The sequence below is a fragment of the Carassius carassius genome, chromosome 12, assembly GCF_963082965.1.
Source record: "Carassius carassius chromosome 12, fCarCar2.1, whole genome shotgun sequence".
NCBI lineage: Eukaryota > Metazoa > Chordata > Actinopteri > Cypriniformes > Cyprinidae > Carassius > Carassius carassius.
In genome coordinates, this window is record NC_081766.1 from 19,919,079 (window position 1) to 19,934,025 (window position 14,947).

The 14,947-nt window shown below is 40.1% G+C and overlaps 1 protein-coding gene across 1 annotated transcript in view; it reads left to right on the plus strand.

Moving 5' to 3' along the window:
- The window catches only part of LOC132155070 (dihydropyrimidine dehydrogenase [NADP(+)]), a 189,051-nt gene that overhangs the window by 111,700 nt on the left and 62,404 nt on the right, over nt 1-14,947 (plus strand). The window contains exon 14 of the mRNA XM_059563847.1: nt 10,250-10,414. Coding sequence (XP_059419830.1) covers nt 10,250-10,414 — 165 coding nt within the window. The remainder of the gene's footprint in view (nt 1-10,249; nt 10,415-14,947) is intronic.

Consider the following 14,947-nt stretch of genomic DNA (forward strand, 5'->3'; position numbering starts at 1 on the left):
TCTCAAAAACTGTGTTCACACAGTCAGTGTTATTGGCAACCATATTTACTAACAAGCTTCACTCTCAAAAGCTGCGTTCACAGTGTTTTGGACTGACATCTTATTTATTAACAGTGTTGGGAAGGTTACTTTGGAAATGTAATAGGTTACAGATTACAAGTTACCCTGTTTAAAATGTAATAGTAGTGTAACTTTTTCAATTACTTTATTAAAGTAATGTAACTAATTACTTTTGAGTACTTTTTGATTACTTTTGTAAATTTGTGAAAATTAAAGAATAATAAATAAAAGCATATACATCAACTTAAATACAGTTATCTAATAAGCATGTGACGTATTCTGTGTAATAAAATCCTAAACATTGGTGTTTCTTTTAAACTGCTGTCTCTTTGTATATGATGATAGTTTTCTCAAAATAAGTAAAATGCACATGAAGTGACATAGAGCAGTTCTAGAAATTATATTTATGTGTTCGTGTACTCCTATATTGAGGCGGCAGGGGTTGAATACACTGCGAGCTTCAGCAGGCCTATGTGTAGAAAATGAAACCATGTCTTTGCCATTAATTTACAGGAGGGGCGGACTGGGAAAAAAAATCAGACTGGAAAATTCAAACTCATACAAACAAATTCATGGACAAAACTATTTTTTATCTATTTTAAATCTTTAATTTGAGGACATGCAAAATAATTAAAAGTTCTCTCCTGAACTGCACCTTCACTTCCATTTTTCTCTTCAGTTTCTTTATTTTGCCCTGTTATGCATCTCTCTCATGACTTTAATACTCAAGATTGAACAAAACTATACTTTACAATACAATACTCTCTACAATACTACAATATCTTTATAGAAAAATCCTATATATAATCCATATTCTTCCCTTACAAAAATTAACCATGCTTTTATTAGCCTATATAAAAGTAAAAGTTTTTTTTGCAAATGGATTTGTATTTATTTTTAAATAAATACATTTGTAAAATAATTTTACATTTTTGGTTATCACAGTTAAACAATAGTAACCATTTTCTCTGGATTTATAGTTAAATATTAAAACGTTAATTTTCGTAAGGGTTGTGTTGTTGTCTGTCGTAGCTCCCCCTAAACCTATAAAAAAAATCTGAATTTTTTTCAGCTAAATTACTACTGTATCATTACAACAGATAATAATGATGTCCTTTATATAGTATTTTGAGTGATGACTGATGAGCAACGTGCTGCTGCTTGATTAAATAAATAAAAAAACAAAGACAAAAAAAGCATCTTTACAGATGAAACTGACCTGAAACACTGAACAGTAGTTCTGCTTCTCTGCTCCAGCTGTCCACTCTATTCTTTCTTTCTTTCTCTCTCTCTCTCTCTCTCTCTCTCTCTCTCTCTCTCTCTCTCGCATTGATTACTCTGAGTCTGATCCAAACCGTTTGGCGGAGGCGCGGAGAGCGCGCGAGTCATGACTAACACTTCATGACTTATTAGAGATTTAATTATCAAATGGCGGATTCGCAAATGATCGCTTTAGTACATTCGGCAGGCAATTATACAATAATGATATTAAATAGTGGGGCAAAATCGGCTGCCAGGTCACCGGGAATTGTCCCGGTTCTCCCGGTGTCCAGTCCGCGCCTGATTTCCACAGACACGCAGAATGTGGAAGTCATATATTGCATTTTTGGGGCTTAATATTCACAGACACTAGTCCATGTCATGTTTTGATTCAAGTGTACTGACCTACTTTTGATTTAGTCATCCAAAATGTGGCATATTCCGTCCGTGTTAGGCATTTCGTTTTTATGACTGGATTCTACGAACCAGACTGTATTTCCGCATCCCGGAAATTATTAGGGCGTATAGTCAGTGCAATTTGGGAAAGAAATCAGTTAAATCTGTATGTGGATGCGTGTAAATATTCAAATGTAATCCCCTTTGTAATCGTTAAAAATTTCATAAGTAACTGTAACTCATTTTTTCGTAGTAACTGTAACTAATTACAGTTACAATAATTTTGTAATTAAATTACGTAACGCCGTTACATGTAACTAGTTACTCCCCAACACTGTTTATTAACAGGTTTCACAGTCAGTATTTGGGATTAAAAACTGTATTTACTAATAGGTTTCAGTCTGCTGCACTCACAAAGTCAGTGTTTGGGTTTGAAATCTGTATTCACTAACAGGTTTCACTCTCAAAAGCTGCATTCACACTGTGTTTGGGATTGACAACCGTATTTAATTTTTCTCTGAAATGTTGCATTCCCACAGTGTTTGAGATTGACAGTCATATTTATGAACATTTTACTCTCAAATGCTACATTCCCACAGTTTTTGGGATAGACAGCTGTATTTATTAACCGGTTTTACTCTTAAAAGCTGTGTTCACACAGTATTTGGGATTGAGAACTTTATTTACTAAAACCTAAAATCTATGTATAGTCTCTGCAAGATTGACTAATGAATAATGATTGTAACCACAGTGAGTAAATATTAAAAATGGTGACTGTTAAAATCAGAAGGACTAATCACAATTCACACTTTGTTTAATAGTTTATGGTTACCATAATTTCTCCTTAATTATGGAATACTAAACCAAGCAAATCATGCCAGTCTGGCCAGGCCAGGAAACCATTTAGCACCTGCAAACCATTTTTTTTCCCAGCAGGACAACCACACAATATGTCTATTTTTTGGCATGTCTATAACCTGAGTGTTTTATAGCCCTAACATTAATGACTGACAGCAAAGATCAACCCACAACTCGTGCCGTACTTATGTCAATAACATCACCGGCACCTAGTTGTCCACTGCAGTTCCATTTATGCAACAAATATATAACTTAATCTCAAAATTCAGTTCAGTATTTTAAAGACTGTCAGTTTGGCTGTAGAAAGCATTATCAATCACTTTCATATATAGCCAAACGTTGTGTGATCATAAACACATTTAGCACTCCAACCAGAACTGACAACCATGCTCTGTTGCTGTGTGAACATAGCCATTATGACATACACTTGTCTGACATATAGCCATTATTGAGGTCAGGTACTGACAATGCATGATGGGTGATGGGGCCTGAAACACTTCCAATTTATCTCAAAGGTGTTTAGTAGGGTTCAGCTTTGTGCTTAGAGCAGGACTGTCAAGATTTTTTCCACACCAGAGTCAATAAAACATTTCTTTATGGTACTGCTGCCACAAAATTGAAAGCACACATTTCTTTAGAAGTATATGCTGCAGAATTAAGACTGTTTTGATTTAGTTAGTAGTATAGAGTTTGAAAAGAGTACAGTATGTCTGTATTGCCAATCCATAGAAAATGTAACCTCAACAGGAGCTCCAGGTATTGTTGCACAGTTAGGTAGGACATCTGTACTCTATCTTCCACTTCCTCTCAGCTAAGGCCCAGGCAGCCTACTCAGTCCCTCACGCCCATGTGGGCCAGCCGGAGCAGGCAGGAAATCGATGGAGGCTGGGGACAGACGGCTGCCGTCCCACAATTAATGCCAATTTGTTATTTGCACGTATCTCTGCAGAGAGACATGGTGTGGGCGGAACTTTCCTGCAATGATTAAGGCACCTTGAGTACACAACTCTAGAGATAGAGAGAGAGAGCTAGATAAAGAGTCTGTTCCCAGAGGTGAATTTAGATAGCTTTATATTTGTAGATGTTTGCATGAATTTGAATGATTGCAATGAATTATTCAGATGTCTTGGCATGTTCTGTGACTCTGTACTGTTATAAGCATGCACTGTATTCATTGAATTGTAAGTTGTTGCTACTGAGCTAATAGGGTTTCTTTGTATAGAATTATAAATCTTGGCAGGGGCGTCATGCATTCATGATTTTTGAGGGGGCACATTTGGGGGGGGGGGGTGGTTGGGGGGTTGGGAGTATAAGTCATTCTACGAAAGCACTGTATAACTGATATAGGCTTATTTTTTTTATTATTTTTTTTCCTTTTTATTCAAAACAATTCCAAACATGCTTAATATATCAGGAAATATCTCGTTTCTCAAATATGTGTAGGTAAACGCGTTTTGCACCTTTATAGATTGTTATTTGATCAATATATGGAAATGTAGTGTAATCTATTAACTACACATAAAAACCTGACTTTTTACTTAAGTGCCATATCATGCCATAAAATATTTTTAATACGACTGAATTTGCATTTAATGTAAATTTTAATAACAATATTGTAAGATACTTATTTTAACACTTTCATTTTACAGAGAGTAAAGAACATTTACATTATCAAAAAACATTTTCATTCAGTCTAGCCAGAGTTCAGGCACTCTCAAAAACTCCCATTAAAATCACTGAAGCACTTTACATTATGAAACGAATATCTTACTTACATTCGTACGCACATCTGCACTTTTTGTTGTTTCTGATGAGAAAATTCGCTAAATAATTCAGTCAGCGAGCAAGTGAACAAAACACCGCGTTTCAGTGATGACTCTTCTGGACGTCTCTCATTGGCCATTGCATCCATAAGAGCAACAGAATAGTTTCTGATTGGTTATCATGAAGCGTTGTACGAACTCGTCTGTCTCTGGCTCAGCGCCAGCCAGCGAACGCAGATTTGAATTTAGCAGCTAATGCTGTGCACTGAACGATCTTATCACACCGCTGTGATTGTATCAAATATATAAAAAATATTATTCTGCAATTTTTTTTTTTTTCCGTTTGGAAGCTGCATCTAAAATCCACTTGGCTCAGAAATCTGAGGGGGCACGTCGCCTCTGAATCTTGGTGACATCCTACATTTAAATAAGTGTCATTTTAATAACTGGATGATGAAAATGGTTAAGATTTAAAGGTTTTATTAGTTCGTTTCATGTTATGATGTTGCTGTTGCTAGGCTATGTGACCAATCAACAAAAACAGCATTTGTTTATTCAGCATTTATAATAATTGTTAGAAAAACACTTTCACAATATTACAGTTTTTGTTATATTTTTAATCAAAAACAGCTTTTGGAGAGCTTTTTAAGAGACTTCTCTCAAAAAAAAATAAATCCTACAAGTTTAAGGCTGCCTCTTCTGCAAGTTCAAACTGAGCTTGTGTCATTGTACCTATTGTTTCCTGTCTTTTCTGACTATTTAAAGACAAAAGAGCCATTATTAAAAAGAAATCCTTCATGCTAGACTGTGATATTTGTACATGAAGAAAAAAAAATGCATGACATAAAACAAAAGAGAGAAGGTACCTAGAGGTATATTTTATTTATTAATATTATTATAACATATATATTTTTTGTTAATGCAGTACATGTATATCAATAAGCACTATAGTTGTAAGCCTTGAGTGTGCTTCTTAATTCCCCATCGCCTCAGGCATGCTCTATGATACCCAACCCTTCAGCCTATAACCTGCATCGCATGCTGGAACAGCGTTCAGCGGTGCTAATTGTTTGTAACAGTGCCAAGGCCCTCATTAAAGAATATATAGCATTGAAAGTAAAAGATTCACAGTGAGATGGCAGAGGTGCATGCGAGAAACAGTTTGGTGCATTAGTGAAACCTGCGTGGGGATGTTAGCATGTAGCAGTTCATTTTATGTTTGTTAAATGCAGGTGTCGTGTGTGGGAAGTTTGAGTTTCATGACAGAAGAGAAAGCTTTGTGGTGACTTTTTAAATTCTAAATCCATGTTTAATTGTAATAATAATAATAATAATAATTTTGAAGCACAAAAGGTTTTCACTTTATTTCTTGAAGAAGAAGAAGAAAAAAAAACATTTTGTCACCATTTACTCACCCTAATGTCATTTCTAACTTGTATGAGGTTTCTTTTCTCTTCCATATAACACAAAAGGTTTGAATGATAGTTTTATACGAGGAAATTGGCTGAGAATTTTACCTTGAGACCCTTCCTTGACAGCTGTAGTCTCCATTCACTTTCATTTCACAGGGGCTTAACAATGAGGCTGACCTCTGAATTCAGCTTGTCAAATTGTCAAGTTATTGGGTAACATAGATAAAAACTGCAAAAATGACTTATATAGTATCCATAAGAAAGTGTTGAAAATGATACACAAATCAGTAAAATTTTGCCACCAATTTCCTACAAAAGTGATTATGAATTTATCATTGTATTGGGGTTTCCTGTATAATTAGAATACCTGTGTCATTTCCAGTTTTTAGGCTTTTCGCTATAATTACCATAGGTCTGTATGACATTAAATTATTGAAGTCCGACTCTGACCATTAGGCCACGACTGCCCCCTTTTAGTCAATAACATCCGTGCTCATTTCTCTGTAGGAGCCGTAACATCTAGGTTACGTATGTAACCCTCGTTCCCTGAAGGAGGGAACGGAGACGTTACATAAGAAAGAGACTGACGAATGGGCTCTCAAAATGAGCCAATGGTACACCGTGTGCCTTGGTCTGCAGGATTTGCATCACAAGCTCCGCCCCACTGTCTGGGTATATAAGGAACAGTGAACTACTGAACAGTAGAATTAGAATTATATTCGAATTTAAAAGGCATAATTTCAGTTAGGCGGAAAAAAGCTTTTGGCTGCTCTCCTGAGACCACAAGAGGGATCATCACACAAAATATTATACACGTTTCTTCAAAGCGTGATAAAATAACACGACTATCTTTGAAAAAAAAGAGCATAATGTTTAAAATAATGTTTGTAAACCATATATAACTAATAAAGTTGCTTAAACAATTAAAAAAAGAAAAACGGCACCATACAGGTAGGCCTATCTATAGTTTATTACAATGGACCGAAAACCAATCACAAAGAGCATGCTACTTTCTTCATTTTAAAACATGAGATACAGTGAGATGGGAAAGAACTTCCATAAAGTCTTGAGACATGTTTTTTAAAAGTTGAACTTGAATTAATTTGACATGGCTTTCTAAACATGCCACTCTCTTGTGCTAGACGCGAACTCAATACTGATAGCTGTCCCAGAAAGTGTGATAAATATGCGTTCTGTGTGAACGGCTTGGTTTCAGTTTTGACGTAAACAACATCTTCTTCACACTGATGCTCTTGTTTTCTGCAATATATTGATTGAACAACATAGCAGTGCGGTATCTAGTGGGTTCAACTAGATAAGCTAACAAAAGCATTAAAATGCAATAACACTTACATCGTCGTCGCCTGATGCAGACCTAAAATTCAAATGTAACGTTTTTTGCGTTTGAATGTGGATAAAAAATAAAAAAAAAAATTTAAATGATGAAGATATTTCCTTGTAGTTGTACGTTCTCACCATTGTGTCTTTAGTGCTGTTCAGTGACTTCCTGCATTTTTAATGACACTCAGTTATACCATTGAAACTGCTCGGAAACGTGTATTGAGTGCATACTTTATCTTTTCTTTAGCGATTTGTGACATACCATCTGTGATACCTATTGTACTACTTCCACAAAGTAATTCATATCTGTGTGTAATTTTCTGGTAGTATATGAATCAAAAATAATGTAATAAGAATAAGTAAATAATGTTGTAAGAAACTCATATGCACAATATAACATATAATTGCACCTAAGATGAGTGTCTGATTATATAGTCAGCAAATATCAGTATGAGTGTGGGCATGTATATACACAGTGTGGGCATGTATGATATATACAGTATTTATTGATGTTAAGTTACTCAGGGACATTTATCCTTGCCAAACAAACTAAAAAAAGATGAGTTTGTTTGGCAAAGAGGAACCTCTCTGTAAAATGTGAATCTATCAATTCTATTATTAAGTGGCAATGACTGCTGAAAGTTGTGAAAGCTGTTGATTTAAGGCCACAGCCAACATACTATACGTATAGACTTTTTCAATAAAAAAAATAAAGAAATAAAGAAAAGAAAAAGGAGTAATTTTTTAGACTTTCTGGAACATCCATGCCGCATGAATGTATGGACTTATAAAATCCTGCTCCCTATAACCTCGAAAAAGTAAATAACATAGACAAACATTCAATTTAAAGCTTTATTTTACTCCATTCATAGGCATTTAGATCTGAAAACATAAGCTGTACTAGCAGAAGGAAAACCAGTTACGCATGTCATTACCATCAAGGCCATTTAGATGTTTACTGTGACACATCATGATGTAAATCCGGTTGCTTTAGCTGTACATCTAATCTGCAGTCAACAACTAGGGTCCCCAACTCATACTTCTAGGAATTTACTTACATAAACCTGCAGCCAGTGATTGTGCAAGGTGTAATTGTTTTGCAATCCCCAGTCACGGTCACTCGCCCCTTGATCTGCAGCGGACCTGAGCTCAAAACGCAAGGACATAGCAAAGATAATAGCTGCAGCAACGGATTCTGTACCCTCCCTCACAGGAGTGTCAATATAATGACGGCTATAGCCATAGAGATAATGCGTTCCTGTGTCAGCTTAAAAAATAGCAGGCAGACTAATATTTAACCAGAGATTTTCTCTGAGGAAAGTGCGAAAGGAAAGTAGGGGTTGGCAGTTCATCGGGACAGGCGTAACCGCGGCATATGTAATTACCCTGAATATGCCTCCAGGCCGGCCTATCAGAGGGCTTCCACGGATGCTCGAGTGTGGCGCATGGCATGACATTTGATCAATTTCTTATCATGTGTGTTCCTTTTGGGAGAGATGCTGGTTTAAAGGGGGATTACTGGGCTGTGCCAGTCTGATAACCCCCCTTGGTTTGTTTAACGCCACACCCATGGCTAACCACTAACCTCATCTCGGACTAAAAAAGTGTGTGAATTCAACCCAGGTTAATGTTTGACAGGTTAACGCATGCTAATGGGATCAGAGAACCAGAGATTATTTACTTACCACTGGATATCCTTCACACACATTACCTTAAAGAGGGTACTCACTCTGAAAGTGTGCATGTAGGTGGAGATGTGGGTAATGTGAGGATATGTACTTGGTAATTGCAGCTATTTCTATTCTCTTATTTGCTCATACATCTCAAACACCTCTAGTCAATTTGTCCACACGTTTCCTTTATCAGCATGGATGGCTACACTGAGTTTCTAACTTGAGCAATGTTTATAACTCTGGGAATTAGCTTTGAAAGCAGATGTTGTGTTGAAATGGAAACACAGGCAATAAAATCACTGGTAGGTTTAACGCTCTCACGTTTGGAGGCGTTTCATGTAGGTGTTTGTGGTTTCCTCTGTGTTCTCTTCCTATGTTTCAAAATTAAAATGTACAGTAGGTATGGTAACAGATTATGCTGTAGTTATTTTCAGAAGCGCACGCTTTAAAAAAAAATTAAGTTTCTATGTTTGAATAAAGTGCTGTGACAAAAAACTATTTACAACCAATCAATCATGGGATTCCACAGAAAATTTACAGAGAGACATAAAAAAAGATTTTACATAATGTATTTTCTAGGGGTGTCAAAGTTAACTTAAGATATTAATTAAATGTGTAACAGAATAATTTTAATATTTAACAAATTTGATAATGCTATTTCATTCTGCTTTTAGAAAGCATGAAATTACTAATGCTTGTTTTATTGTATTGACATCTTTATTAACATTAAGAAGAAAGTTTTAAAAATCTATTTATAATATCATAATATGAATATTTCTAACACAGTTTGTCTTTATATGACATTATAAAGCGGCTTTTATAGTTTTCTCTCTCTTTTTTTTTTTTTGTAAAGTGCCTTGAAAAGCAACATTTAAAGATGCTACAGTATATAAAAATAAGTTTAATTAAAAATAAGTTTAGTACTTTTATTATTATAATCATATTTAAGGGGGCCCAGACATTGAATGTTTGAAAACTCCTTTACTTGTCTATCCCATTTGACCCTTGTGTAAAGAAAAATTGAGCTTTTTTTGGTCATGTTATATTGTGCCCCCATAAAAGCAAACAAACAAAACAAATAATAATAATAATAATAATAATAAATAACTATAATAAACAATAAAAGTTGCACGTGATAGCCCTGGTTATCTTAATTGTTTAAAATTGCGTGGCTCTTAATTAACATATGCAAATGAATCCTAATTGCTCTTACTAATGGGCCATGCTCTTATTAATTCATTTATCATAGTTTTTTCTTAATTTTGAAAAAAGCTTGAAATGTGCTTGATTGATGTTTATATCATTAATATATAGCAAGCATTTGTGCTTGAGTAGACATTTTGATAAAGATCGTACAGATGAGTGCAGAGATTTCAAAGGAAAAATGCATTCTGGCTCCAAGTTTGATCACTTTCAGCTTAGCGAATGCGGTTTATCTGCTAATTGCAGTTTAGTAAACAGTGACAAGGTTTTCTTTCTCTTGCAGGATTTGGTGACCAATGTTTCACCACGAATCGTGCGTGGTACTACCTCAGGTCACATTTTCGGTCCTGGCCAGGGCTCGTTCCTCAACATCGAGCTCATTAGTGAAAAAACAGCCGCCTACTGGTGCAAGAGCGTGGCCGAACTCAAAGCCGACTTTCCCAAAAATGTGAGTTCATTTTCAGCTCAGCGTGTGACTTCTCTTGTCTTTATCTCATCTCTGTCTCTCATTTTTTTTACTCTTATTCCTACAGAAATTTTTTCATAATATGATTCATTACTTTGTTTCTTACTTTTTGTGGCTGGGGAGCCTGTCAGTGTTTTATCAACAGCCATAATTCTCCATAATAGAGGTGTCATCTTTTTCCCTCGTTTTCTGTCCCTCAGTAATTTGAGTCGCTTTTGCTCTGTGCATGTTAACTGCTTCACAAGTAATTGTGTAATAGAATCTCACTAATAGAAGATTTTCCAAGGCCTTCATTCTCTTCTCCTCCCTCCTCTCAGTCGCACTGCAGGCAGATGACAATAGCTTTTTGTACTGTTCTTTTCATCGCAATCAGCCATCTCTTTTCTCTCTAATCATTTGCAATGAGACAGCGCGTGTGAGCACAAAATAACTTCCTCAACTTTTGTTGTCTGTCTGCTGCACTCAAGGGGTGAGATTAATTTTGAATTACAGGGTGCAAATATGAAGCACAACGTCACTTTTCACAATAAGCCCTTGAACCCCTCCTTCACACAGATGTTTTTTTTTTTTTTTTTTTTTAAGACTGGCATTTACCTCAGTGTCTACATAGGCAGCTATATTCTTAGGCAACATCCGAACCTAAATTGAATGTCATAATGCCCTGTTTAGGTAGCAACTCTGCATGCCACACAAATTGGCACAAACTACACCCCTAGGTGGCAGCTTCAGCAGAAAAATATTTTGTCAATGTTAATGCAAGATTAATCTGAAAATAAATGAAAGCCATATACTAAAGTTGTAGCACTTACACAATTAATGTTTAATGTCCCATTAAATAGCTTTAGATGTTTACAAATAAATGCAATTACATAATGCATAATTCTAAGACCAAATATGCAAACAGCCACAAGTAGAACGTCCCTGTTTTTATCTGGGAATTACAACAAGCCATGAAAACGTACTCGGTTACTAACGTAACCTCGGTTCTCTCTAGAAGAGGGAACGAGTACTGCGTCTTACCTAAGACGCTACGGGAAAAGTCTCTTTTCACGATACACTGAAGCAAAAAATGATCCTTAATTTTGAATTATTGTAAAGCGCATTTGCAGCAGCACACAGCAATAGGCGAGACGGCTTGCTCGCTCATTGGCTGCTCTGCGGCAACTGCATAAGCCTATCGGGCGCAGGCTGATGCAACAGCTTCGCGCCCTCCATGCCACTTCCCGCCGAAACGGGTGTGGCCTAGCCCTATAAAGGGAGCTCGAAAAGGCTGACTCACCTGATTTATTTCATCGCCGAAGCGAACCAGAGTGAATCGTACGCACGGCAGAGAACGCAGTACTCGTTCCCTCTTCTAGAGAGAACCGAGGTTATGTTAGTAACCGAGTACGCTCCCTTACGAGAGTTCTCTCGTACTGTGTCTTAGCTAAGACGCTACGGGAACCCAATGTAAAGCGCCGTGCGTGCAGGGATCACACACCAATAAACCTTGGAAGCGACGCCCAGGATTTACAGTGCACAATCACCAGAGGGACTCACAGAGAGTCCTAGAACAGGAGGGGGGGACCCTCCGTCCCATATCTAGCAGTGTCCTTAGACGCGGCAATATGACATCACATAATCAAGGCAAGGCCTGACCAATGTGGTAATGTGGGTCTTACGCAATACTGCCCATATAACAGTCGGCAGCGCATAGCGCTTGCGATCTCAGAGTTCCGATCAGGACCCTGATTCAACTATACCGACAGCAGCTTTGCTTGCAGGGCGGGAACCTCCAGGTTATAGAACCTGATAAATGTAGATGGCGAGGCCCATCCTGCCGCCATACATATATCCTGTAAGGAGATCCCACTAGACCACGCCCACGACGAGGCGACGCCTCTTGTGGAGTGTGCTCTAACGCCCAGTGGGCACTGAAGGCCCCTGGAAGCGTAAGCTAACGCTATAGCATCAACTATCCATCTGGATAGGCTCGGTCTCGAAACAGCCACTCCCTTGGAACGTCCACTGAACAAGACAAACAGCTGCTCAGTCTGTCTGAAGACAGCGGAGCGAGACACATAAGCTCTTAAAGCCCTAACGGGGCAAAGAAGACTCGAGTCTCCATCCTCTCCTGACACCGACAGGGCAGACAGGGAAATCACCTGAGCCCGAAACGGCGTGTTGAGGGATTTCGGCACATAACCGTGCCTAGGTTTGAGTATGACCCTTGAGTCATTAGGCCCAAACTCCAAGCACGTCGGGCTCACCGAGAGCGCGTGCAGGTCACCCACACGCTTCACTGAAGCGAGAGCCAACAAGAACACTGTCTTGAATGACAGATATTTGAGGCTAATCGTTTGGATAGGCTCGAAAGGGGAACCTTTCATGGCCTCCAAAACCGTCGAGAGGTCCCATACAGGGACTGACGGAGGTCTGGGAGGATTCAGCCTCCTAGCTCCTCTAAGGAAGCGGATGACCAAATCGTTCCTTCCTATTGACTGACCGAGCATTGTCTCAGAAAACGCTGCGATAGCCGCCACGTAAACTTTGAGCATGGAGGGGGCTCTGCCCTTATCCAACAGCTCCTGTAGGAAGGAGAGAACCTCCGTCACCTCACAACTAAGGGGTGAACTTCCCCGAGCTGTGCACCAGCTGGAGAATACTGACCACTTCGAGGCATGTAGCCGTCGAGTCGACGGAGCTCTAGCCTGAGTGATAGTATTTAGCACTCCCACTGAGAGATCAGCGGGTAACCGTTGATCGCCCACACATGGAGGGACCACAACACCGGTTGAGGGTGCCAAATCGAGCCCCTGGCCTGCGAGAGGAGGTCCCTCCTCAACGGCACTGGCCACGGGGCAGTGCCTGCTAACTGCATCAAATCTGGAAACCATGGTTGGTTCTTCCAAAGTGGTGCTACAAGCAGTACTGAGCATCTTGTTTCCCTGACCCGTTCTATCACCTGCGGAAGGAGGGAGACGGGGGGGAAAAGCATAGAGCAGGCAGCGCGGCCACCTTTGTGACAGCGCGCTTTCGTTCTTGGAAAAAAACGCGGGGCAGTGAGCATTTTCGTGGGACGCGAAGAGGTCCACTTCCGCCCTGCCAAATCTCTCCCACAGCAGCTGGACTGTCTGTGGGTGTAGAGACCATTCGCCCGTGGGAATGTTGTTTCTGGACAGTCTGTCTGGACCCAGATTCTGTAGCCCAGGCACATGAACTGCTCTCAGCGAGCGCAAGTTGTGCTGAGCCCAAACCAGGAGGTGTTCCGCCAACCTGTACAGGTTTCGGGACCTGAGACCGCCCTGGCGATTTATGTAGGACACCACAGACATATTGTCCGAACGGACTAAGACGTGGTGGCCCTTGATTCGGGGACAAAAGCGCGTCAGCGCGTTCTCTACTGCCAGCATTTCCAGACAGTTGATATGTTGGAGCTTTTCCCGTTCTGACCACAGGCCAAAGAACGGTCTGCCCTCGAGCAGCACTCCCCATCCCGAAGTGGAGGCGTCCGTCGACACCATTTTCCCTTTCAAGGAAGTCCCCAGGCTTACACCTGATTGGTACCAGTCGTTCGCTGTCCAGGGTTTCAAGGTTTCAACACAGCTCTGATTGACCTTGAGACGCAACTGACCGCATATGCACACTCTGCGCGGTACTCGCGCTCTCAGCCAGAACTGCAAGGGGCTTATGCGGAGCAGGCCCAACTGAAGAACTGAGATCTACTTCCTCGGAAGACGCGGCGGCAGACAGCGGGCGCTGACCATCGGGAAGCGATGCAGGGGAGGCCGGTGAAGCAGGGCGAACCGGCGCGCTCGGTTGAGCTGGAGACGGTTCCGGAATCCGCTGGAAGTGGCGCTTTTTACGGCGCCGCAGCGCAGCGGAGAATGCAGGCTCAGAGAAAAAAGCCAAGCGAGTCCTCAGAGTCACCATTGGCAACAGCTCGCAGTGAGGGCATCCGCCGTCAGCGAGCGCGAGCGCTGCATGATCTTCACCCAGGTACACAGACACAGATGACATGACGGTCTCCCTCGCTGAGTGGGGCTCTGCACGAGTCGCAAGAAGCCATCTTTAAAAAGACGCAGCTCTTTTACGAGTGTGTGTCGTAGGGCGAACACACACAGGATAAAAGGAATTGAAAAGAATATGGGCGCCGGAGAGCGCAGCAGGAACGGCAGTGGAAGGCGGCGTTGGCCAGCAGCTTCAGGAATGGCTCGTCCCGCTGAGATGCTTATCAGATGACGCGTTGCTTCTTCTCGTGATCAACGATCCGTGAGCTTCGCTGAAGAGATGAAAAATCAGGTGAGTCAGCCTTTTCGAGCTCCCTTTATAGGGCTAGGCCACACCCGTTTCGGCGGGAAGCGGCATGGAGGGCGCGAAGCCTGCGCTCGATAGGCTTATGCAGTTGCCGCAGAGCAGCCAATGAACGAGCGAGCCGTCTCGCCTATGGCTGTGTGCTGCTGCAAATGCGCTTTACAATAATTCAAAATTAAGGATAATTTTTTGCTTCAGTGTATCGTGAAAAGAGACTTTTCC